At 48.8% G+C, this 24,891-nt stretch overlaps 6 protein-coding genes and 1 non-coding gene across 7 annotated transcripts; 4 read left to right on the top strand and 3 right to left on the bottom strand.

The window, feature by feature from the left end:
• Positions 1 to 7,079: 7,079 nt before the first annotated feature.
• On the bottom strand, positions 7,080 to 7,161 carry EDB82DRAFT_t193. The gene has a single exon. It is a non-coding gene; the product is annotated as a tRNA-Ser (tRNA).
• A 1,136-nt stretch (positions 7,162 to 8,297) lies between these two features.
• On the top strand, positions 8,298 to 13,325 carry EDB82DRAFT_509393 (CobB/CobQ-like glutamine amidotransferase domain-containing protein). The gene is made up of 7 exons (XM_025728662.2): positions 8,298 to 9,377; positions 9,426 to 9,607; positions 9,671 to 12,153; positions 12,208 to 12,370; positions 12,433 to 12,572; positions 12,625 to 12,666; positions 12,720 to 13,325. The coding sequence occupies exons 1-7, from the start codon at positions 8,754 to 8,756 to the stop codon at positions 13,148 to 13,150; spliced, it is 4,065 nt and encodes a 1,354-aa protein (XP_025583007.1). The 5' UTR covers positions 8,298 to 8,753; the 3' UTR covers positions 13,151 to 13,325.
• Positions 13,326 to 13,994: 669 nt separating this feature from the next.
• EDB82DRAFT_271597 (uncharacterized protein) lies at positions 13,995 to 17,214 on the top strand. The gene has a single exon (XM_025728661.2). The coding sequence runs from the start codon at positions 14,255 to 14,257 to the stop codon at positions 17,000 to 17,002; it is 2,748 nt and encodes a 915-aa protein (XP_025583006.2). The 5' UTR covers positions 13,995 to 14,254; the 3' UTR covers positions 17,003 to 17,214.
• Positions 17,215 to 18,463, bottom strand: EDB82DRAFT_271531 (ubiquitin-related domain-containing protein). The gene has a single exon (XM_025728660.2). It carries the CDS (start codon positions 18,135 to 18,137, stop codon positions 17,427 to 17,429), a length of 711 nt encoding a protein of 236 aa, XP_025583005.1. The 5' UTR covers positions 18,138 to 18,463; the 3' UTR covers positions 17,215 to 17,426.
• A 95-nt stretch (positions 18,464 to 18,558) lies between these two features.
• EDB82DRAFT_509389 (uncharacterized protein) lies at positions 18,559 to 19,414 on the bottom strand. The gene has a single exon (XM_065608817.1). The coding sequence runs from the start codon at positions 19,225 to 19,227 to the stop codon at positions 18,985 to 18,987; it is 243 nt and encodes an 80-aa protein (XP_065464207.1). The 5' UTR covers positions 19,228 to 19,414; the 3' UTR covers positions 18,559 to 18,984.
• Positions 19,415 to 21,619: 2,205 nt separating this feature from the next.
• On the top strand, positions 21,620 to 22,234 carry EDB82DRAFT_478553 (uncharacterized protein; the record flags this gene model as incomplete). The annotated part of the gene is made up of 2 exons (XM_025728659.1): positions 21,620 to 22,002; positions 22,171 to 22,234. The coding sequence occupies 2 exons, from the start codon at positions 21,620 to 21,622 to the stop codon at positions 22,232 to 22,234; spliced, it is 447 nt and encodes a 148-aa protein (XP_025583004.1).
• A 965-nt stretch (positions 22,235 to 23,199) lies between these two features.
• Positions 23,200 to 24,847, top strand: EDB82DRAFT_509385 (uncharacterized protein). The gene is made up of 2 exons (XM_025728658.2): positions 23,200 to 24,293; positions 24,343 to 24,847. Exons 1-2 carry the CDS (start codon positions 23,354 to 23,356, stop codon positions 24,633 to 24,635), a joined length of 1,233 nt encoding a protein of 410 aa, XP_025583003.1. The 5' UTR covers positions 23,200 to 23,353; the 3' UTR covers positions 24,636 to 24,847.
• Positions 24,848 to 24,891: the final 44 nt, after the last annotated feature.

Here is a 24,891-nt window from a genome sequence, read left to right as displayed (position 1 = left end):
TCCCGTGGGTGCAATGGTAGTGACAGTAATAGGTGCTGTGATCGGAGATCCAGTGTGTGGCCTATAGACAGTAACATAGTTGTTGCCATCAGCCGGGATCGTGACCGGAGAAGAGGTTGTAGGCGATGGAGCAAACTTCGTGTTCACTTCAGGAGTAGGCGTCTCGATAACAATTGTTCCTGGCTGGTCACCAGAGGCAGTGACAGAAGTGATGGTAATAGGTTGGTCAATGTTTCCTGGGCCAGGGTATGGCCTGTACACTGTGACATATGGGTTGTTGTTACCAGTAGGAACTGTAACTGGACCAGTCTGGGTAGCAGTAGGTGCATCCGAGTTAGGAGTCTCGATGATGACAGTTCCGAGCTGCCCAGATACAGGAGCTTGGGTGTATGTAACAGCAGACGGTATTTGCCCAGGACCAGGGTACGGCCTGTAGATAGTAACGTATGACCCAGTTGGCGCAGGTGGAATAGTAATAGGAGAAGCAGAATCACCACTCGTGGGCGAAGAAGTAGGCTCATTAGTGAGCTGAGTCTCGATGAATACAGTACCAGGTTGGCCATTGGCAGGAGCTTGGGTCAAGGTTATCGGTGCGGTGATAGTACCAGGACCTGGGTAAGGTCTGTAGACTGTTACGTACGAATCAGCTTTGGAGCTCACTGGAGCCGGGGTCTGAATAATGACGGTTCCGGGTTGTCCATCAGCTGGTGGTTTGGTAATAGTGATAGGGGATGTGATCACACCAGGTCCAGGGAAAGGCGTGTGGATGGTGATGTAGTTATCCGTGGTCAGTGCCGGGGTCTGCGACTGCGTCGCTGTTCCAAAAGCTGGAGTCGTGATGAATACAGTGCCTGGATTACCACCAGAAGGCGCCTGCGTACTAGTGATTGGTGCAGTTATGACGCCAATGCCCGTGTATGGCAGGAAAACTGTGACATATCCTCCATCGCCCTGTGCAGTGTTTGGGACGCTCTGCTGAGACGTCAACGGCACAGGTGTTGTAATAAATACAGTTCCAGGGTTGCCACCCGAAGGAGGCTGAGTGCTGGTAATTGGAGCAGTGATAGTACCTGGACCTGGGAAAGGCAGGAACACTGTCACGTAACCATCATCTACAGCGGATGTGCTTGGGGCATTTTGATCCTGAGTGCTGATAGGTGCAGGAGTTGTAATATAAACAGTTCCAGGCTGGCCATTTGCAGGTGGCTGAGTGCTGGTAATATCGGCGGTGATGGACCCAGGGCCTGGGTAAGGAACGAAAACAGTAACGTAACCGTCCGTGCCAGTCGAAGTACTGGTCAATCCATTCGCTTGCTTAGGAGTAGAAAACGCAGGCACAGGGGTTGTAATGTAGACGGTTCCAGGCTGGCCATTTGCTGGCGGCTGAGTGCTGGTGATGTCTGCAGTGATGGACCCAGGACCCGGGTAAGGAACAAATACAGTTACGTAGCCGTCCGTGCCAGTCGAAGTACTGGTCAATCCATTCGTTTGCTTAGGTGTAGATAACACAGGCGCGGGCGTAGTAATAAAGACAGTACCGGGCTGTCCATTTGCTGGAGTCTGTGTACTAGTAATAGGGACAGTGATCACACCTGGGCCAGGATACGGGACAAACACTGTCACATAGCCATCTGTACCTATTGATGTGCTGGTCAATCCATTCGCTTGTTTGGGAGTGGAAAATGCAGGTACGGGAGTGGTAATGAAGACAGTACCAGGCTGGCCATTTGCAGGTGGCTGAGTGCTGGTGATAGGCGCAGTAATCTGGCCTGGTCCCGGATAAGGGATAAAGACTGTCACATAACCATCCACACCTGAAGTTGTACTTGGCAGATTCTGCTGAGCAGTGGTCTGAGGAAGAGGCGCTGGGGTCGTGATGAACACGGTTCCTGGGTTTCCACCTGAGGGTGCCTGTGTTCGTGTGTAGGACTGCGTGATAACACCAGGACCAGGGAAAGGAAGAAAGACGGTAACATAACCATCCGGCCCATTCGTAGTGCTTGGCTCAGGCAAAGGAGTAGTAGTTGCAGGCTGTGGCGCGGGGGTCGTGATGAATACCGTTCCCGGGTTGCCACCTGAAGGAGCCTGGGTTCTTGTGTAGGGCTGAGTGATCACACCCGGACCAGGGAATGGAAGGTAGACGGTTACATACCCATCTGTTCCCTGTGTCGTACTAGGCTGAGGTAGGGGAGTTGTAGGATTCTCCGAAACAGGAGTCTGGATGACGACAGTGCCGGGCTGTCCACCAGAGGGAGTAGCTTCAGTGACGGTGATGGGAGCAGTGATGATACCTGGGCCAGGGAAAGGCTTGAACACCGTAACATAGTTGTCATTGCCAGTGACAGTAGATTCCGGAGCACTCGTTGTAGGATTGAACTTGATCGGTGGGGGAGTCTCGATGAAAACCGTTCCAGGCCCGGTTCCAGATGCGATGACTGTAGTCGTGAAAATGGCTGTGATCACACTAGTACCAGAATACTGCTCCGTAACTGTGACAAATCCATCAGAGCCCGTAACTTGGGACTGAGTGGGTTGGATTTTCACTGGGGGAGTCTCGATAATGACAACAGTAGTTGACTGACCACCTTGAGCAGTCGAAACAACCGTCTTTGTGATCGTAGTACTTACACCCGTGCCAGGTTGGTAAATGGTTGCGGTGCCTCCACTTCTGGTGGGTGTGATAGTGATCGGGCCTTGTGTCTCAATAATAACGGTTCCTGGTTGACCGTTGGAACCGCTGATAGTGGTGACTGTGATGGGCTCGTAAATCGGTTCACCAGTGTGTGGTCGGTAGATGGTTGTGTATTCACCAGGTGTGTTAGGCTGAACAGTTACTGTCGCACCTGGCGCTGTCTCAACTTCAGTGACGGTCTGAGGTTCAGGAGCTGGAGTCTCAATAATGATGGTTCCAGGTTGACCGTTCGATGGAGATTGAGTAATGGTGATGGGCACAGTAATGGCATCTCCAGTATGAGGTCGGTAGATTGTCACGTAAGGATTGTTCTTGCTCGGAGGAATAGTGATCTGTGGACCACCTGGTTCGTTTGAAGTAACTGCATTTTGACCCTTGGGCGTATTGAAAGGCGTTTCCACGATAATGGTGCCAGGTTGACCTCCACTAGGAGGAATGGTGATCGTGGTAGGCTGGTTAATGGGGCTGCCGGAGTGAGGTCTGTAGACAGTCACGTAAGAGCCGCCGTCGCCAGCAGGGATGGTGATGGGTCCACTACCAGGAGCAGGAGTTGTCGGAACAGGCGTCTCGATGATAATGGTCCCTGGCTGACCGTTCTGGCCTGGTTGAGTGAGTGTGATGGGGACAGTGATGGGTTCGCCACTGTGTGGTCTGAAGACAGTCACGTACTGACCTCCAGGTCCAGGAGGAATAGTAAAAGGGTCATCAGGCGCTCGAGTGGTTTGACCACCGGATCCAACAGGAGTCTCGATAATGACTGTTCCTGGTTGACCTGGTGCTCCACTGACAGTGACTGTGGTAGGCGTATTGACAGCGTTTGTTCCAGTTGGACCTCGAATAACGGTGACGAATGAGCCATCTGCACCTGCAGGAATCGTGATCTCACCACCTCCAGGTTGAGGAGCAGGAGTCTCAATAATGATCGTTCCTGGCTGCCCATTGCTGGGTGGGACTGTAATGGTCGTGGCGGCCGTGATCACACCAGTGCCAGTAGGCTGTCTGACAATGGTAATGTATCCACTGCCAGGATCGGACGGAAGAGTAATTACTGATTGTCCGACGCGAACGGCTGGTGTTTCGATAATGACTGTTCCAGGATTCGTACCACTGGGTGGAATAGTGTAAGTCACAGGCTCAGTGATCTCACCAGAGCCGGCATGAGGTCTCAAGATAGTAGAGTAAGGGCTATCACCGTTTGGGGGGATAACCTGGGGCTGGTTCTCGGGCGAATTGCCACCTTGATTTCCACTGCTACCAGTTGGGTTCGAAGGACCAGGTGTCTCAATGATAATGGTTCCGTCTTTAGTTCCAGAGGTAGGAACGAGGCGAGTAACGGGAGTAGAAATGGGAGTGTCCCCAGTGTATTGCCTAACAATGGTTGTGAAATGGCTGTCCCCACTGGGAGGGATCGTAACGGCGCCTCCAGGGTTCTGATTACCTGGAGGAACTTGAACAACAACCGTACCTTGATCACCTCCCGATCCTGTGATGGTAGTGACTCTCGCCCGCGTGATGTATTCTGTTCCAGTGTATGTCTGAATTACCAAAACATCAGACGTGCTACCACCAGCATTACCACCGGCGCCACCAGCACCGCCTCCTAGATCAGCACCAGCACCAGGAGTGCTTGGTGGTACATCTTCCCATGGTGTCTGAATGACAACTGTGGCAGAAGCACTTCCTGCTGCAGGAATTGTTCTTGTGGCTTCACCGGTAATGCCAACACCGCTCGGCAAAGCTGAGATAATAGTTGCTGTGGGGTGGTCGTTTGAGGGTGGAATAGTCAAGGCACCAGCCTGGCCCGATGAGAATGACGAGTATGCCGAACCAGGAACGTCGACGATAACTGTGCCGGGTTTGGTTCCTGTTGGTTCAGCGATTGTGATTTCTTGGTTCGTGGTGGCGTCGTCGCCGCCAGTATAAGCTTGAATAATCCTCTCGTAAGGGTCGTCGGTTGTTGGTGCAATCGTAATTCTTGGGTGTGGAAGGAGTGTAACGGGGAAGAGTTGTCCCCCGAGACGTGTATATGTTTCAATTATAGGTTGGCCACCGACGGTGTGTGTTACGGTAGCGGCATCAATCAGAGTCGCATCGAATACTTGGCCTTGGTTCCCTTGATCTCCAGCGTTTACAGCATCGTCAGTATCGCCAGCGCCTCCAGCGTTTCCCGACAGTGTTTTCACTGCGTGCTGAATAAGAGACTCTGCGAAACCAGTTGCAATACGCATGGCTGCATCTTCAATTCCATCTTGGGCCTTAACGGCGAGAATGAGTGTTGAGGCTAACAGCCCCTGTGACAACCACATGATGTAAGTCGTCGACAGAGACGTAACTAGCAGGTTAGTTTGGTGTAGAAAGAAATCTGTATGAGGCTTTCAACATCAATTCCAGCGGCTACATGATCGTTTATATGAACCTCAGACGGGCACAATCATCTAGCACGTCCTTATCGTTTTGGCTTCATTCTTCCATCGGCCTGTCTGTTTTCGTCGCCATTAGAGTTGCCATGGTCTACAAGTGCCTGTCTCCACGATAGGCTATTCTCGCCCACATGCCTACATTCCCTAAAGGCACTCCCAAAACGCTCCAGACAGGCCAGGAATGTCGTCATGAAGCTATGACCCATGTTGCTCGCGGGGAGTTTTATGAAGATCGCTTCCAGCTTTCTTGTGTGGAGCCAGATCCGAAGAATGTCGCCCTGAATAGGACCTGCATGCGCCGAGTCGTGATTGGGTCATGTCTTAAAGATCCTGATCTAATCGATTTAGAGCACTTGACTGGAACGCGACGGACCGATCGGGATAGTCGTCCCATGCTAGCCTATGCGTAGATCGTGGACCTGGGGGATGTCTTGCTTGGTGTTATTGTGCCTGTCATGGGTGAAAGCGGCTAAGTCGCCAACGCCACCCGCGCCACAATTGTAACTTGGTGCAGCCGCGTGGGGAACGCTCCCTCTCACGGTCCAGGAACCGCGTCCGTTCATTCGCGATCTGGACCGCAACCCCTTTCACGTTGTGAAAGTTGGCTGTTCTCTTAAAGTTTGCATTTGAACCTGAATGCCAAGCCCCTGGGATCTAACGATTTGCGGTCATTTGTATTTACTTTCGATCCGATCTTTTGTTCTCATTTGATAGAAATCGTCATGAAAATGAGTTTGTCAATATGATTGAAGCAAACGATTGGTCCATGTATGAGCCAGGCACCGATTCAGTGAACTATATCACGACACTTGCCACAAAGGGCCAACAGACGGATTCCTTGCCAGGTTCACATCGCGCACGTTGGTCCCGTCAAAATCCTTGTCTATGCTGGAGATCTTCGATCACAAGATCCCCTGATTTCGTGAGTTCATCACTGATATATGACGTCCAAGACTTGCAACCGCACCAGCGCTAGAGTCTGAAAGTTGGCTAAAGGAACGTGATCGTCAGGTTCACTGCTTATATCCGGTGCGCTTCTGAGAAATCACATCCGTTTTAGCATCCTTCTTGTCCTGTTTTATGACTGAGTCACATAGAATTGTCTCATTTGTCATAATGGTCCAGGTCGACATCTCGATCATACCCTTGTCTCAGCCGGGAATCTTATTTGATCAATCCCATTGTATTCATTTGATCAACAAATCTTACCCGTTGACAATTGCATTCTTGTCGTGTGGCAACTACCTTATTACAAATTGACCCAATAGTATTGCAAAGTAACTGTGATATCGTTGTGGAAACCTTGTTTGGCCAGAAAATCAATTCACTTGATGGTTTCAATCGGTGTAAAAGTTAATCCCGTCGTAGCTTGGGGTAGCATGCTCATGAGTCTCGGCCCAGCTATTTGCATTGATATGAACATTAGATGAGAACTATAAGAGCTTTGATTGTTACTAACAATGTGCCATAGGTCGGTTATCGGGTAGACTATCATGTGATGGAAACTTGACGCCTCAGAAGCTTCAGTACACCCGCTTGGCACCCGCTTTGTAGTTTAAACTCTATCTTTACTTTTTTTATTCTGCTCTTATTGCTTATCCAATACTTTAGCGAGAGGCCTAGAACAAAGATATGTGTAGGTTGGGCTGCACTGAGGTTCGTGGTACAACAGGTCTAAGAGATCAAAGATGATTTTCTGAAGTTCTCAGAAGTAGCTCATTTATCAATGAATGCAGTGATGGCTTATATTCAGGCTTAATTTAAGATAGAAAAACACTCTCTGTTGAATTCACGTTCTAAAATGCGTTATCCCAAGATGTAGACAGTAGAATAACCCTTCATTAAATAAGAAGCTAAGCTGTTTAGATTGCTTCAATAGCGTAACCACCCTGAAATCCCATCCAGTCACGCATAACTCCTTTAGCAGCAAAAAGATACACTTTAGAGACACAAAAGTATACGTGATGCGACGCAGGCCTGATTCGAACAGACGCCTCCGAAGAGAATAGATTTCTAGTCTATCGCATTAGACCACTCTGCCACTGCGCCTTCTTGCTTAGTCACCAACTTTAGATTTCTGAAGACATCGACAAGTCATAAGAGTTTGATACTTAATTAGTAAATCAGGTATTTTATTTTACAATGTCAACCTGCCTTTATTATTAGAAATTTAAATACTATAGCAGTTACAATATAGTATTATCCAGCTTATAGCAATCATTCTCGTTGAATTCGTTTAAATACATTTAGAAGTTTACTAAGCTTGTTCAATTTATGAAGTATATAGGGTAACCGGATCTCACCGATTGGTCGAGCTAAAATCATTCGCAAGACATCATCCACCAAAGTTGCCGATAACTCCTTCGTTAATTATTCCATTCCGTTTATAGATAGTACGTAGCATGCCGCTTCCGAGTGGTAATGTCTCGCGCGTCCCATGATTTAAGACATACTCTCTGGCAACCGATTGTTTGTCATTGTAGTAATCGCGTCTAGACCCTTGAAGCCAAAAGCGTTGCCCAGCCACTTGAAATAGCCGTGAGACATGCCGCAATAAATATGTCTCCAGTTTCTTGGGATATCCTGGACAAATAGCTATGTGCGTGACGTCTGTTTTGATTATCAAGCCCCTGGCAACCTCTGCAAACCGAAGCTGCCCGTACAATGCCACAGGCAGGATTACTTTACAGCGCGATCCGGAAATTACATATTGGAATTTGAAGCTATACCGTCATATCCTATCGATGGATCGAGGTTACTGTTAGCAATCTGATTTAGCGTTACAGGGTGATTTTACAAATAAATTCCTCTCTGCTTGCAAGTAATTTACAATCACCAATCTTTACCCGTTAGAGATTTGATAACGTTCTGTCTCGAAGTGGGATTGCAAAGCTACTGGAAAATTAAAACGGCCAGCCGCCCATGTGAATGATAATTGATCTTAGTGATGAACTGCCTAGCACCTTACATAATATCTCATCAGACAGAGCATAAAACTATGCGTATCAAGATCGTAAATGGGCTGTTCAATGTGTAAATCAGTCTACATGCCTGCCATGGATTAGTAGTAGGTAGTTTGTCGTGCATACGCTTGTCGCGTTTTCACAGTACTTAGTCACACATAGGGCAGCTACATATCAATCTCTGTATACATGCCAATAAAGTCTCAATATTCTATGAAAATATATCTGTTTTGTTCAAGTCTGGTACATTTCATTAACCTTTTTATCCCAGGGTCATCTTCCGTACTCAAGGTGGGACAACAGCTGAAAAACGTTTGCCCCGCGGACCCCGCCATTAAAAGTGCCCCGCGATGATGATGATGGTGATGGCACGTGCATTGCTATACGTGCTGGGATAACTTCAAACATCTGTACACTCAGGCCCATAAGTAGCATAATCTAAGAGGCCACAGTTCAATAGAGAGGGCCTCAGACTGAACGTATCCATATGATGGAACCAAAGATGCAGAAAACATCTGCACGACCACCAGAGTCTCATAGCGGAGTAATGTTGCCCCGCACCCGGTCATCCCGCCGCCTTTATCGGAACCCCGCCAATTTTTTTTTTCTTCCCACTACAGGACGTTGACGTACAAGCGTCAAGGCGTATTTTGCTTTGAACTCGCATTTCCATTCACCATGCACCACGTCCTGGTCGGCGAGTCGTGCTACACGGATTCTGAAGTTCAGAAGCTCGTGCAGCGTATTAACGATCAGAGCCCTGTCAAGGTTGCCAAGCTTACCGGCTCATGGCAATACTACCTCGACCTTGAGACCGAGGATGCTGCTGTTCTTGGCAGTATCAAGAAGATTCTCGAGGCCATCGAGGAGCCCATAAGCGCTTCGTCCTCTGGCAACAACGAAAAGGCGATCGATATCTATATTAGCCCTCGAAACGTTTCCCCATGGAGCTCCAAGGCCACCAGCATTGCTCTGGTATGTGACCTCAAGACCGTCAACCGCATCGAACGAGGCCGAGTCATCCACATCGATTTTGAAGATTCCTTCAATGGTGAGGAGGACCTTGCCTTCCGCGATGTCCTTCATGATCGCATGACGGAATTCTTCAGCCTTTCTCCTCCTGTTCTCGACACCATGTTCGCTCATGGCGCCCGAAACCCGCTTGTCGTGGTTGACATCTTTTCCAACGAACGAGGTCCCCTGGCTGCCCTCCAGGACCATAACAAGCAGGCTGGTCTTGGCCTTGACCAACCCAACATGGAGTACCTGGTCAAGCAGTACACTGCGCTTGGTCGATCTCCTGTATGAGTCACAAGTCCGACTTTGAAAATCAAATACTGATTTCAGTAGAACGACGTCGAGCTGTTCATGTTTGCGCAGGTCAATTCTGAACATTGCAGACATCACGTTTTCAATGCCTCGTGGACCATTGACGGTGTCACCCAGGAGAACAGTCTCTTTGGCATGATCAAGAACACCCACAAATCAAACCCTGAATACGTCATTAGTGCCTACTCGGACAACGCAGCTGTGTAAGTCCAATACCACAGTTTACGGCGCTCGATTAGGTAAACGCAGTTACTTACATCTCATAGTCTGTCTGGTGATGAGGGTAATTATTGGGCTCCGGATTATTCCACCGGAAGCTGGAAGCTTACCCGCGAAGTTGTTCAACCTCTGATCAAGGTTGAAACTCACAACCACCCAACGGCCATCTCACCCTTCCCAGGTGCTGCAACCGGTAGCGGTGGTGAGATTCGTGACGAGGGTGCTGTTGGACGAGGATCTTCCCCCAAGGCTGGACTTGCTGGTTTCTGGGTTTCGGATCTCCTGATTCCTGGCAACAAGAGGCCTTGGGAACTTGATATTGGTCGCCCCTCCCATTACGCTTCCAGTCTCGATATCATGTTGGAGGCCCCAATTGGCTCCGCTCGCTTCAACAACGAGTTCGGTCGCCCTGCACTGACTGGTACTTTCAGGACTCTCCTCACTAACGAGCCTGGATCTGACGCCACCGAGTTCAGAGGATACCACAAGCCTATTATGATCGCTGGTGGCATTGGCAGTGTCCGACCTCAGCACGCTCTCAAGGAGGAGAGCCATGTCGAAGAGGGTGCTCATGTCATCGTTCTTGGTGGCCCTGCTATGCTAATTGGCCTTGGTGGTGGTGCTGCCTCATCCAACGCCGGTAGCGAAGCCACAGCGGATCTCGATTTCGACAGTGTCCAGCGTGGCAACCCTGAGATGGAACGTCGCGCTCAAATGGTCATCAACACTTGCGTTGCTCTTGGACCAGAGAGTCCCATTGCCTTTATCCACGATGTGGGTGCTGGTGGTTTGTCTAACGCTCTGCCTGAACTTGTCAAGGATGCCGGTTTTGGCGGCAAGTTTGAGCTCCGACAAGTTGAGAGCGCTGATAACTCCATGTCCCCTCTTCAAATTTGGTGCAATGAAGCGCAGGAGCGATATGTCCTTCTTGTTAACAAGGATGGTCTCAACCGCTTTACAAGCATCTGCAGACGAGAGCGATGTGGTTTCTCTGTGGTCGGAAATGCTGTTACCAAAGACGAAAGTGGCGTTTCCAAGCTTGTCCTGACCGACCGTGAGCCTACAATCCAGCCGCCAACCGATCCCATTAACCTTCCCATGGATGTTCTTTTCCCTCCTGGTCGACGAATTTCCAAGGACGTTCAGCGCGTGCAAAAGAACCTTCGCCCCTTCGATGCTGTCAAGAGCCTCACTGAGCAGTGCGGCAGCTCCGACATCGGCGAGCTGGTCACCAAAGCCACCGAGTTGGTCTTCAACCTCCCTTCAGTTGGATCAAAGAATTTCCTTATTACTATCGGTGACCGTACCGTCGGTGGTCTGTCCGTTCGAGATCAGCTTGTCGGCCCTTGGCAGACTCCAGTTGCCGATGTTGCTGTCACCCTTACAAGCTTCAGTCTCGATGACAAGAAGCGACGTGGTGAAGCCATGGCGATGGGCGAGAAGCCTAACCTGGCCCTTATCTCGGCTGCTGCCTCCGCTCGTATGGCCGTTGTTGAGAGTTTGATGAACCTCGGTGCTGCTGACATCAAGCCCGGCCCTGTAAACGGTGATCTCAAGCGCGTCAAGCTCTCTGCTAACTGGATGGCCGCTGTTGGCCACCCTGGCGAGGGCGCTGCTCTTTACGAGGCTGTCCATGCCATTGGAATGGAACTCTGCCCTCAGCTTGGTGTTGCAATTCCTGTTGGTAAGGACTCTTTATCCATGAAGGCCTCCTGGAAGGATAAGGAGACCTCCGACTCTCACACTGTCACTGCCCCTGTATCGCTGGTTATCTCTGCGTTCAGTCTGGTTGAGGATGTTCGCAGCACTTGGACACCTCAGCTTCGCCGTGTTGAGGAGGTTGGCGAGTCTGTGCTTATCTTTGTTGATCTTGCTCAGGGCTTCCATGCTATGGGTGGCTCTGCCCTTGCTCAGACTCTTGGCCAGATTGGAGATGAGTCTCCCGACGTCCGAGACGTCCAGATCATTCGTGACTACTTCGATGCTTTGTGGCAACTTCACCAGGAGGACATCGTTCTTGCCTACCACGACCGATCTGACGGTGGTTTGCTCACCACTGTTGCTGAGATGATGTTTGCTGGCCGAGTTGGCGCCGACATCTCACTTGACACTCTCGCTGAATCTGAAGCCAACGTGCTCGATGCTCTGTTTAACGAAGAATTGGGCGCTGTTTTCCAAATCCGCCGAGGTGATGAGACCAAGTTCAAGAGATGCTTCGCCACTTGTGGTCCTCCTCACGGTATGCTCAAGACTATCGGTTACGTTCGTCCTACCAGCAAGCAGTCGCTTTTGGTCAAGTACAAGTCCAAGACCATCGTCGATCTGGAGCGCGCCAAGATCCAGCAGTGGTGGACCAGCACTTCTTACGAGATGCAGAAGCTGCGAGACAACCCTGATTGTGCCAACTCTGAGTTCGAAGCCATTCAGGACAACAAGGATCCCGGTCTGCACTACAAGCTCAAATTTGATCCCGCTGATGTCAGCCTGCCTGCTATGACCAGCCTCAAGAGCCTGGTCAAGAAGCCAAGAGGTAAGCTTTCTCGCGTCTACTGCAGACAATCAATCAAATGCTAATTTTTCGCAGTTGCTATTCTCCGAGAGCAAGGTGTCAACGGCCACGCCGAAATGGCATTTGCCTTCCGAGCTGCTGGCTTCGATGCTGTTGATGTCCATATGTCCGACATCCTTGGCGGCCTCTCCTTGGAGGGATTCCGAGGTCTTGCTGCCTGCGGTGGCTTCTCCTACGGGTAAGTAGTCCTACTTGGGTTAGGTTCCAACACTTCGCTCCTTCTCTTGCTAACTTTCACAGTGATGTTCTTGGCGCCGGTAATGGTTGGGCACAGTCTATCCTGATGCATGATGGTGCTCGTAAGGCGTTTGAGGCCTTCTTCAACCGTCCTGACACTTTCTCATTCGGTGTCTGCAACGGTTGCCAGATGCTGACTCGACGTAAGTCCACAAGTTTTTCCACTGTGATATGATTGATATTAATAATCTGCAGTTAAAGAGTTGATTCCTGGAGCTGACCACTGGCCAACATTCGGTACGTTACCATATTTCACATAATAGCAGGTAGTCGATGCTAACTTAGCATAGTTGAAAACGCCAGCACACAATTCGAGGGTCGATACTCAATGGTTACCATCGAGGACAAGTCCGAGAACTCTGTCTTCTTCAACGGCTTGAATGGCTCCTTGTTCCCCATCGTTGTTTCTCACGGTGAAGGCCGGGCCGAGTTCTCCGGCAGTGACCTGTCATCCATTAATGACTCGGGTCTCATTCCCCTTCGCTACATCGACAACTACGGTTCAGTCACTGAGAGATACCCCTCCAACCCCAACGGCAGCCCCCAGGGTATTGCTGGCGTGAAGAGCAAGGATGGCCGTGTCGTTGCTATGATGCCTCACCCTGAGCGAACCATCATGGCTGATGTCGGCTCGTGGAAGCCTGAGCGACAGTTGGCTGAATGGGGACAATTCGGCCCTTGGTTCCAACTCTTCTTGAACGCACGCAAGTGGGTTGGTTAAAATTCTAAAAGAAATTTGCATTTCGGTGTTCGGGTATGGGAATGTTTACGGTTACGGTTGAACGGGATTATGAGGTTGGGAACGTAGAAGGTTAGTTAAACTATAGAAAATGCATGACATCACTAGCAGTTTTCGTCGCTTTGTAGAAAGCAATATCATTACTTCATTTGGAACTCCTTCTGTGTTTACTGTGTGATATGTGTGATACAACTGTAGTCTTCATAGTTTTCCTTTCTTACCCGACTTCCTGGGACGTTCCTAACTGCCAGTGCATCCACTACAATTGATCCAACTTTGAAAGAATCCATTGGCTCCGAGCGTTTGCCTCGATTATTTATTGGTCCCTCAGCCTTTAGTCTGCTCCAACGCCCCAGTAGTTAAGAACTATTAAGTGTGACATAAGAACATGCTCTCTTTTATCGGCGCCCAATCTGACTCATCTTTATCTGTTTTGGTGTCTCCTTCCACAGTCAAGAATTGGGGAGTACATAGGTACACAGACCAGGCGTAAATTGGGTCTCTCCTTCCCAATGTGTCGACGCCTATGAAATCGGGCGAACCACGGGCAACCATCACATCATCCATTTTCGTCAGCTTCTTACCCTTCTTTACCTTTCTAAAAGCTCGTGTTTTTCTTCACTGGCCCAAATGCACTATATATCGGTCTCTCATAGCACTTGGAGCTCAAATCAACTCGCCAAAGATGAATTGTCGCGTATTGAATTGACAGGCAACGTCTCGCCGGGGGGTTGAAAATGAGGAGTGTTGGCGTGGAAGATTGCCTTTTTCAACCTCTCACTGCCAATCATGATGGCCCTCCACAGCCTTATTCGGTACAAAAATACCTTTGCGATGTGCTACCAACATATGTACAAATCAATTGCTTGTCCTCTTCCTCTGATACATTGCGCCCTGCAACTCATTTCCTCATCCTTTCGTGTTTGCTCAGGCATCGCCAACCTTTCACCACCATTCTTTAATCGTCAGCTCATAACACCAACACCTGTCCTCGTCGTTCATCTTGAGGCGAGGCGATACTAAAAGCGCCTCTCGATAACGCTCCAACGTTATTGGGAGAGGCCTTCGGCCTGACCAGGGATTACCATGGACGCAATGCCGGATCAGCGTTTGAGTGGTGAGAATCAGTCTCAGAATGTCGATGGCCCTGACGATATCATCCTCGGCGATCATGAGCAATGGAAGCAGATTGACCATAGTCAGTGGGAATTGGAAGAGGACGAGCGCAACCTACTTCGCGAAAACAATGTATCAGTCCAGCAATGGCTCCAGGGACAGGGTAACTCCCAGCCTGCCCGAGACATATTTATCAACTCACAGTCGCTACCCCAGCGGAAGCGCGAAACGCATAAGCTTCTGGTTCATATAGATGATGTGTTCAGCGATACCATCAAGCCACCGTCTATCCAGGCAGCGAAGTCTTCCAACAATACGATTCTGGGTCTTCGAAACCCAACCACATCAAATGTTAACACAACCTCAATTAATGAACAATTGTTTAACAGATCTGTGTCTTCCGCTCCATCTCTTCAACAATTTTCAGCTGCTCCCGATCGAAATATAAGATACTGTGAAAATGGATATAATAGAGAACGCTCTTCAAGCACGTTGGCTTCTTACAGCCGCCCAGCTTTCTCGATCGCCTCACATGGACATCAGGCCGGCGGTGGTCATGCTCAAGCCACCGGCCTATCTTTTCAACAAACGGCTCGGTCTGTCACAGGTACCGATACATCCGCTGGTTCAAAGAAACCGCCAAAACGTCAGAACAGCCATTCCATGGATGATGATGATGCAAGCAGCAAACGTACATTCCCCAGGCGTAATAGGTCTAGGGGCAACACCCAGTCTTATCATGCTCCCCCGCCCTCGTCATCTGCGCCTCGCAGGATGACTCAACCAAGCGGAAACAATTCGCTACAGACATCGATTGAGGGTACGCGAGTACCTCCACACCAAGTTAGGAACAACGCATCACCGTTCGTTTCTGGGGATTCCAGTCTACTAGGGCCGAAGCAGAATAAACCACCGCCTCGCCGCGAAGATAAAGTTCTATCCCATGAGCATTTCACCAATTTAGGCGAACTATGTCCATTTTGGCTATTTGATCCTATCCAATTCAGCAACGTTGAGAGGCAAGCTTGCTGTGGCCGTAAGGAAGAAATGTCTCATGTCGTTACACACCTTGCTCACCATCACGGCTTTGTTCGTGGAAAAGATCCAAAGAATGCGTCTCGCACATACCTAGCAAGCTGTCAAACTCACAATTCATCTGTCAAGGCAAAAGGGGATTGTTCGAAATGTATTTCGTTACACAAGTGGAAGGACTCGGACTTTGCAGATCCTGAGCACAAGGGCGTTGTTCTTTGTCTGCGTTGCTGGTTTAAATTTGACAAGAGGGAAATGCAAAGCCACCTGGCTGGGTCGTGCCCCTACCGAGCGGAACAGCCAAAGCCAAAGAAAATGTGCATGCTATATACGACATTTTGCTCTCCCGACAAGCCACCTAGTTCACCTCCTAAGAATATGGCACCACGCAAAACAAAACCCCGATCTTCACCAAAGAGACGTAATCGTCGTAGTACAACACAGCAAGTCGAAAACAACACAACATACAGGTCTGCTCCAGAACAAGCCTCCCAATTACTTCGTCCAGCTCATCCACAGGCTCCATGCAGTCAAGTTAAACCAAATACTACTCATGAATCTACTTCCTCTACGTCGTCTCACGCTGATTCGTTCATTGAGAGAGACGAGCCCATCTCTCATGAGTTTCATGAAACACAGAACCGACCTTCTGTTCCTGGAGATTCGTTCGAACGCAAGGAAGCTGATAGTCACCAGTCAAACCCTCAGCCGATTGCATTGATATATCCAGATACTCCTGTCGAGTACATTGCTGACCTCTACAAAAAGCTTCAAAGAGACAGGCAACAAGGAGTCGTTCAATCGATTTATTCGCCTATGACGGCCCCGTCTTCCTTTGGAAATGGAAGAATGGGTGGTACGGCGGCCGTGAATGGTTTCCAACAGCAGAAGCAACCACAGGTGCAAAATGGCTTGCGGTTACCCAACCAGTACTCGAATTGGCAACAGCCGTCCCTTCAAATCCCACAAATATCATCCCGAATCTTGTCGCAACCGTCAGGCCACACCTCACAACAGGGCTTCCAAGACAAGTCGCTTGAGCAATTCCCTCAGCAGTCCTTGACACAGCCCCAATATCCCCAACAGCTCTCTAGTCAGCATCTCCCACATGAATATCTTTCTGTGCAGAACCGCCAGACTTCAACAAATGCGAATTTTCCCACCTATCATGGTAGAACCCCACAGCTTCTTCGTTCCCCAAATACGCCCCAGCTACAGCTTCAAGTGCCGGCAACGAACGATCTGGACACAACAATATCATTGTCCGGTGGTCTATCGCAAGTACAATCCAGTCCTTCTAGGGTCGCGTCTACCGCTGGAGAGTCTATGTGTCTTTTGCAGTCGCCAAACCCGGACGCACCTCTGTGGTTGTTTGATGACTATGATTATGAAGATACCTCGGACTGGCTGAAGTTCGACACAGTTGGGTCTCACCCCCAACTCCAGAAGTCCTTCGAAGTGGGCGACCCTCCGCCTCTCCAAACCCAGCAAAGCGTTGGGGACTTGAAACCTGACAGTCGTATACTTGCTGTACAGCAAACTGCTGTTGAAAAGGACTCGGGTTATCACTCGAACGTCTTCGACGATCTCTCCAGTACCTTTGATGATTCCACTGGTGCCTTTAATGATTCCTCTGGTACATTCAATGATATGGATTGGGATCCTAATGATATATTTTCCTCCTGAGACGAGTCTCTTTTTAAAAGTATTATTGTTTTCGCAAAATTCGGCGCTGTCTTGAGTTGTCTTGGTATACACAAAATTTCGGTTTAGATTTCGTATCTTCTTTCACGATATGATGATTTGTTATTGGCTATTTTCCAGTATGCCATATCATTCTCACTGCATGTCTCTTTTTAGTCTGGAGCATGGGAATCTCATAGTTTAACAAACAGCTCTTGTCCTTTCACGTCATGTATTAGTAACGACGGAAACGAAATTGATTTTGATAGTTATTATATGGAATAGCTCAGGCTGGAATATCTCATGCGACTAGTTTTGTATTATGTATTTAGTCCTTCCATGCAAATGACAACACCTATCATCAGGGTTTTATCGAAGTTCTTCTATTGGAAGCTAAATTTATGACAAAAACCCATTTTGTAACATCTTAGTCCCGGGTATCAATCTCCAGATCCAGCTGCACACCGTTTGAAATGCCATAATCACCAAGAGTGATGTGGTCCTTAAATGGCCTCTCACTCTGTCGCTTCAAGATAATCTGACCAGGGTCGCGACCAATTCGGGCAGCTACCATGAGCTTCAACTGGCCCACGGTATCTGATTCCAAGCATGGCACTGCAGCCTTTGTGCCGAGACGGTCGTTGACGTTGACGATGATCATCTCCTCGCCTCCCTGCGCAACAGCAGGCTTGGGCTTCTCTTCTTTCTTGTCCTTCCTCTCTCTCCGCTGATCTCTGTCGCCGTCCCGAGGCCTATCCCGTCCAGCGCGATCCCCGTCACGGTCATCCCGACGGTAGTTGCGATCCCTGCCACCGTCACGATCCCCACGTCGCTGCGGCGACCGTCTGCGAAAGTCGCGGTTTCTATCGTTATCTCGGCGCTCTCCCTTCCATTTAAAGCCGCCCGAGCCTCTTGGCCTTCGAGCTGGCGACCTTGATCGGTCCCTGGGTCTGCGTGGAGGAGAATCTCTGCGGTCGCGGTTCTGGTTCCGGTCGCGCGACCAGCTACGGTCTCGGCGCTGGCGACGTTCACTGTTTTCGCGGAATGAGTCGTCGCGACCCTTTCGGTCATCTCTGTCTCTGGGAGCGGGTGACTTTGAGCGAGCTCGGGGCTCTGTGGGTGGTGGCGAGTCTGTCATGGCTGTACTATGATGGGGGCCGCTTGCGACAGTGATTATGTGATTGTAGAAAGTCGCTGGATTACGCAAGTTTGCAGTTTCCTATTTTCGCTTCGCCTATCGCGAGTTTTGTAGTGTTTTTGTTTGTGGAGAGATCGAAGTATGGTCGAAGATTGATGATTTTGATGTATGAAGAGGCTGGAGCTTGATGAACGTCGCGAGTTAACTTTGACAGACATCGTCAGGACCCCACTTTTTAGGCAGTCTCAGAGATGAATTCCATATCAATAACTTTGTGCTGAAGAAGAAGAAGTGGACTGCTGAGCAGGTCTCATAGTGCATTTATATGTGTGATAATAAGGCAAGAGTTAATATTAGACTTTGTAAATCGTCAAAACCACCAAATATGTGAAAATATGGATATTTCTTTGAACATTACTCTCCATGACTCAAAGTTGAAGAGGCAATATACCCAGCTTGATTGTTCAAATTATCTGTTTATTTACCTTGCAAGATCAAGCGAGGGATTCAACTAGTTTACATATTTAAGCATCACTTACATATAGTTTTCTCAAGTGGACTTGAAGCTGGTACGATGGTAATAAGCAAGCGAGGTACTGAAATGAACTTGGTAGCAAGCTTACCCTGGAGTTTCAACAAGACATGCTCAAAATCATCTAGCCCAACAGCTTTGAGAGTGTCTGATAAATCAATTGAGAGACTACAGACAAAAGTCGCTCTAGCAGTGAAACCTATAGCTTGGGCTGTAGCTTGAAGACTATTGACTGCAAACCGTGTCAACTAGTGGCAAGTATCCGTTTGGTTTTGAACAATGGCAAAATTGACACTACTCTCAAGTCATCAAGAACTACAAGTCTGAGATCAAAGTGCAGGTCAACAGTGTCAAATGGTTGGGTATGAAATGTTGAGGAGTTTGCATAGAACGCGACACATCGTCATCACGACACGACATGCAAAGTAACCTCGTATCAGGCAGCAGATGCAAGCTCCAAGAAAGCCTCCTGCAAAGATCAACTTTGGCTCGGACTTGGTTACAACACAGAGTTGTAATAACATAGTAAATAAGGCTTGCGGTCTGACATGACCGCATGTTCCCTCGTATTCTCGTTTTTTTAGAGATGTTTCCTAATCGACCAGCTTTGTTTGCCGACCGTTTTGAAATGGGTTTGTTTCTGGTTTCTGGTTGCTACGGAGAAACCTGCCCTTGACGTCAACGCAATGAACCGACGGGGTTGTCTTGTCTTGGATCCAAAAGCGCCCTTGCAGGGCTGAGCAGCAGAACCAGGATCAGGGTTTGGATTATTAGCGGTCGGCGACGGAAAGCTGCCGCTTCGCGGAGGCATACGACCCGCCAGTAATGTCCAAAGAAACCTCGTGGATGACGAGAGAGAAGACTACACCAATTAGGGATTGGATCCTGTTTGTGTTGGCATCGTACAGCGTGGCCACGTCAATTGCCTGATGAGACGATGGCTATGCTGACTTGAAATAGAAACAATGACGCCCATCAAGGCATTGAGCAGTAAACAAGTAACAAGTACAAAGTTATGCACGGCAAGTAGAGTGCGTACAGTAGCACGAGCAAGATGGCCGCGGTTATCCCAAGCAAATCCGGGGCGGGTAGCCGATCACTCAGTGACAGTTAGACCAGGCCATGCTCTATTCCATAGCCGACGGGGCTTAATTATTCCATGACCCATCTCATCATCTTATTTTACCCCAGCCATGTTCGTTAAAAGACGGCTAATAAGTTTGACGAGGATTGGCGAGTTTCAGTTTTGGCGGAGACCACCGAAGCATATTAGAATAATGAAGAGAATAAATTTCTGACAAAGCGGTAACCGAAAACCAGAGCACCATTCTGTAGCAAGCAGCAGCTGTGACGTACTGTAAATACATCTGACTAAAAGATCTTGTCATGGAAGCAATTACGGAACAAGATAAACTCATTTAACTTTTCTCCCTACATTAGCGTGTTAATCAGGCTTTTGCCATCGAAAAGGAAGGTTGACAACAGAGATCGACGGTCTTGTTGTCTCTCCAAGTCTCTGATGGAGGGCGAGTCAAGGATCAATTAAGGTAAGCGCCAGGCACAAACGACGCAGGAACCTGGGAATCACTTCCGAGAAAGCGGGTGTGCCTGGCTTGGGTGTGACTGACCAATAACCAATTGACAACTGCACCGGTGAGGGAAATTATGCAAATTTTATTTTCACCCAGGTTTCTTATGAAATGGGGATAGTCAACTTCTGCTCAACACCAACGAGTCAAGACAGAGTTAAGATGAGAGTCATTCACTGAAAAACATTGGTCAGAGGCAATAATAACCACTCGTCCATTATTCAACAAAGCCTTGTTCTACCGGCTCGTGGCATTGAGTAGCGGCAAGCAGCGCCATTAAAGAGATAGACTCTGTTGCTAATTGGTCTCTACATCTGAACGCAAACTAATCAGACAGCGTCTTTTTTTTTTTAATTTTTTTTTTTTAACTCTAACTCTTCTCTTGTAATTCCCTCATCTCCCAGTCATCTATTAGTGGGCTGCATGGTGATTTCATTGCCACCGTGTCAAGACCTTCTCTCAGCTCGTCTCTCACTGGTAGCCAACGGGAACACAATGCAGAATTTTCTCATGTCCGTTCATCCTTGGGTTGCTCCATCTAGAACTAGGGGATGGGAAACAAGGGTCAAAGATCCCCGGTGAAACCCTCTTTGTGTGTTCAGAGTCTCAAATATCGATTCTGGCGCACAAAGAGAAAACGTGCGACAACAAGGGACTGGATAAAGAGTCTGGTATAGACATGGCCTAGGCCCGAGTTTCAGTACTCAGTCGCTTATTTGACAGGCCTTGTTCGGCCAGACTACCTGAACCCGTCAAGAGAAGCGCTGTAATTTCCCTCGAGGAGCGTGACAGGCCATTAGCAGTCCTGTCTAGGTCACAGGTACTTATGACTAGACCAAGGGGCAAGGGCCTAGTCGTGTTACCGATACCAGTTTAATGGGCTTCAGCCTAGTCCGCCCCTCCCATCCCACCATCATCACCAAACGTCTGGTCTGGCAGCGCCAGGGCCTTGGCCTCGTTGAAGGGTGTGGTAGGGTGGCCTGTGGGTTCTGGTTTCTAAGTGTTATGCAACGAGAAGCTAAGCTGTGCTGTACTGTTTCCTGTCTGTGTGTTGTTTGCTTTTCCCTCGCCGTTGTGGTATTTCATATGGATCCTCCCCCCCGAACTTGACAGGCCACCCTTCTACACTTCGAAACAACTTCTTCTCGGTCCACAGACTTCGTTGGCAGAGTCTATCGCTCGTATATTTCTTCAACCGAATACATATCTTGTGCTTCTCGCTGTCTAGATATAAAACATCTTGCTGTTCTTTCCCCCAGCTTCACCCAATCACTCACTTGCAATAACATTCTGAGCTTGCTTTGAAAGCACTCACTTATACACACGACTACCAAATTTCATACAACAACAAAACCAACAAAATGCACTTCTCCAAGTTCATCCTGGCTGCTCTGCCTGCTCTCGCTCTCGCTCAGGAGACCACCACTCAGACATCCACCGCCGTCGTGACCAAGACCTACTACCTCTCTACGGTCCGCACCGTCACCGCCACTGGTGAGAGCACCACTGCTGTTGAGACCTCGGCCGAGATCATCTCCACTGCTGTTGTTGAGGAGAAGACCACCTTCCTGCCCATTGCTCACAACACCACCATCCCCGCCTCTACCCCCAAGGCCACTGGCTCTGCTGGTACCACTGGTGGCTCTTCTGAGCCTTCTCAGGTCCCTGAGAACGCCGGAGCTGCCGTCATTGTTGGCAAGTTCGCCATGGTTGGTGTTGCTGGTGCCATCGCTGCCGCTCTTCTGTAAGCGTGCGTTGTATGGAAAGCGATCCTGAAGGGTCTCGCGACTGTCGGCTTACACACTTGCCGACACATCCCAATGTCTTCCATTGCTTGTTCATTTACCCTTTTATACCCTGGCCACAGCGCGGCCTACTTCTTTATGATGAAACGCCACGATACCATTTGCAGGATGACACTTGTCGCCTGCTTCACATTTGATGAGTCTAAGGACTCTGCCTTTACAGAAGCTTGATTGCTTCTTCGCTTCATCGCGCCTGTCTTTGACAAAGCACACAGGCTTCCAAAATTTTGCTTCTTTCTTTGCTGGTGCATCCCACTGGCTGAAGACCTTTTTAACATTGTTATCACTCAACATCTCTTCACTCAACTCTGCTGCCGCAAAGAGAGTGGACGACCGAAGAGCGGGGACGACGTCGGCGACGCGGAAACAATACATGTTCATTTCAGTAACTCTGCTTCTTGAACAAACTGGTTTTACTATACTTCTCTTTTTGGCGATACCCCTTTTTACGACGGCGCAGGTGATCCGAGGTGCTGGCTTATGTGCACTGACCTCTGGAGGACGGTTTGCAGCTTGGAGTATGTCTTTGATTTGATTCCGAAAGGGGTTGTGACGATTTACACGAAGAAAAAGGAGGATTGGTGATATTTGAGATTAACGATGATGAGACAAGCCATGATGGGCTAGTAGATAGCATGAGAGTAATAAGACATTATACACTCAACAACCTCTGTGTTGAAGAAGTGAAAGTGAAAGTGAAATGACTCCAACTGGGTATCTAGTCCCAATTGCCGGCCTAACTCGTTCCTCGGAATGGAACTCAACGTCCGATGACTAATGGGAAGAAGGCGTCAGAGGACCCTGGGGAATTTTGTTGGAGTAAGAAAAAGGCCGGAGTACAAATTATATCTAGACAAGGAAATGTTTTTTCAACAATATTGCTATATTATAGCAATTAGATAGACCGATAACCGGAGACACAGATTCTCTTGTAATATAATTGATATTCAAATCAGACTCTATTATCGATATTTATCTTAATATCTGTACATAAACAATTCTTTTCTTCTTCTGTCCCCGCGCCGTGCCGTTGGAGAAAAGTTGATGGAGCTGAATAAGGATAATGCGATGTCTCTTCATTGGTCAAGGTGTCGGTAGGCGGCCGGGATTATGCGGGTCACATCGGCCTTTGCCCCCGAATCTACGATTTTGAGTTCCATCTAATAAAGCTGCCGCCAGCTTTTGCTCAACATAGAGTCCCCTTCTCCATATCTACAAGACCCCTCCAACACCCTTTTTCTTATTCTTTTCCACAGGAGGGAAAGGTGTTTATTTATCTATATAGTCATCATGGCATCGTTGGCTCCTCTCAAGCGGGCGCATGGCCCCCTCCGTAAAGCACTGAGCGCAACTCCTACCCTTCGAACTTTCGCCACTGTACCTCCCAGCGGCAGCGAATCGGCCAAACCTCAACGAAAGAGTTATTTCAAGGATACAACAGTGTCCGATTTCTCTGACTTCCTTTCTACCTCTTCTTCTGCCCAACCACTGTCTCCAACAGAGGCCTACTCTCTCAAGACCGCCGAAGTCGGCCCAGAGGGCAAGAAGCGAACGATCACACGACTGCCAGAATGGCTCAAGACACCAATTCCCGCCGGTAACGAGAACTTCAAGAGTATCAAGAAGGATCTACGAGGATTGGGACTCCACACTGTTTGCGAGGAGGCCCGATGCCCCAACATTTCAGAATGCTGGGGTGGCTCCGATAAGAACGCTGCGACAGCTACCATTATGCTGATGGGAGATACATGCACTCGAGGATGCCGTTTCTGCAGTGTGAAGACAAACCGAAACCCTGCTGCATTGGATCCTCACGAACCTGAGAACACTGCGGAGGCATTGGCTAGGTGGGGTCTGGGCTACGTTGTGTTGACCAGCGTGGACCGTGACGATCTGGCAGATGGTGGTGCGCACCACTTTGCCGAGACAATTCGAAGAATTAAGCAGAAGAAGCCTTCATTGCTTGTTGAGGCTTTGACTGGTGACTTCCGTGGAGATTTGGACATGGTCAAGGTTGTGGCCGAGAGTGGACTTGATGTATATGCGCACAATGTCGAGACTGTTGAGGGCCTTACTCCTTACGTGCGTGACCGAAGAGCTACTTTCCGACAAAGTTTGGCTGTCTTGAAGCACGTCAAGGATGTTATGGGCAAGGATGGTCCTATCACCAAGACTAGTCTGATGCTTGGTCTTGGTGAGCAGGAGCGTGAGATTATGTCTGCGCTTGAGGGTAAGAAACCTACTTCATTGATAATATAAACCTAGCTAACCCTTTTCAGAACTCCGAAAGGCAGACGTGGATGTTGTCACATTCGGTCAATATATGCGACCAACCAAGCGTCACCTCAAGGTAGAGAAGTACGTGACCCCTGATGAGTTTGAGATGTGGCGCAAGCGTGCTCTGGATATGGGTTTCTTGTACTGCGCCAGTGGTCCTCTCGTGCGCTCCTCGTACAAGGCTGGTGAGGCCTTTATTGAGAACGTCCTGCGCAAGCGCTCTGGTGAGAAGGCCATGGCCAGTGGAAACCTTGGCCAGACCGTTGCTCTCGACTCAGCTCAAACATCGATCTAAACATAGATCACTATACACCTCTATTCACCTCAAACCATACTACACTACATAATCATGGGCTATGACCGTATCGGAAGGCGTTTTGGGATAGGGTCAGATATTCAACTAGAAAAGCATGGTCTTCAACAAGACTGCCGCGACATTATCGTCGCATGGCCAAATACAATCACTTACCCTTCAAAGGGCTGTACATCAATCATTTTCACGTTGTCATATTAAATACTTTTTGACAAAAATTCTCCTCAGTGTCTGCGTG

Source organism: Fusarium venenatum, assembly GCF_020744135.1.
Source record: "Fusarium venenatum strain MPI-CAGE-CH-0201 chromosome Unknown EDB82scaffold_3, whole genome shotgun sequence".
Taxonomy (NCBI): domain Eukaryota; kingdom Fungi; phylum Ascomycota; class Sordariomycetes; order Hypocreales; family Nectriaceae; genus Fusarium; species Fusarium venenatum.
The sequence above is the reverse complement of the archived record's forward strand: the minus strand, read 5'-3'. Positions and strand labels throughout refer to the sequence as shown.

What these genes read in the sequence shown, in the direction of transcription:
- EDB82DRAFT_271531 (XM_025728660.2), bottom strand. Translation starts at nt 18,137, where the DNA reads ATGACAGACTCGCCACCACCCACAGAGCCCCGAGCTCGCTCAAAGTCA.
- EDB82DRAFT_509385 (XM_025728658.2), top strand. Translation starts at nt 23,354, where the DNA reads ATGGCATCGTTGGCTCCTCTCAAGCGGGCGCATGGCCCCCTCCGTAAA. An exon ending in GATTATGTCTGCGCTTGAGG is followed by an intron (nt 24,294 to 24,342) that starts GTAAGAAACCTA and finishes AACCCTTTTCAG; the next exon opens with AACTCCGAAAGGCAGACGTG.
- EDB82DRAFT_509393 (XM_025728662.2), top strand. Translation starts at nt 8,754, where the DNA reads ATGCACCACGTCCTGGTCGGCGAGTCGTGCTACACGGATTCTGAAGTT. An exon ending in TGCGGTGGCTTCTCCTACGG is followed by an intron (nt 12,371 to 12,432) that starts GTAAGTAGTCCT and finishes TAACTTTCACAG; the next exon opens with TGATGTTCTTGGCGCCGGTA. An exon ending in TGACCACTGGCCAACATTCG is followed by an intron (nt 12,667 to 12,719) that starts GTACGTTACCAT and finishes AACTTAGCATAG; the next exon opens with TTGAAAACGCCAGCACACAA.
- EDB82DRAFT_271597 (XM_025728661.2), top strand. Translation starts at nt 14,255, where the DNA reads ATGGACGCAATGCCGGATCAGCGTTTGAGTGGTGAGAATCAGTCTCAG.
- EDB82DRAFT_509389 (XM_065608817.1), bottom strand. Translation starts at nt 19,227, where the DNA reads ATGCGGTCATGTCAGACCGCAAGCCTTATTTACTATGTTATTACAACT.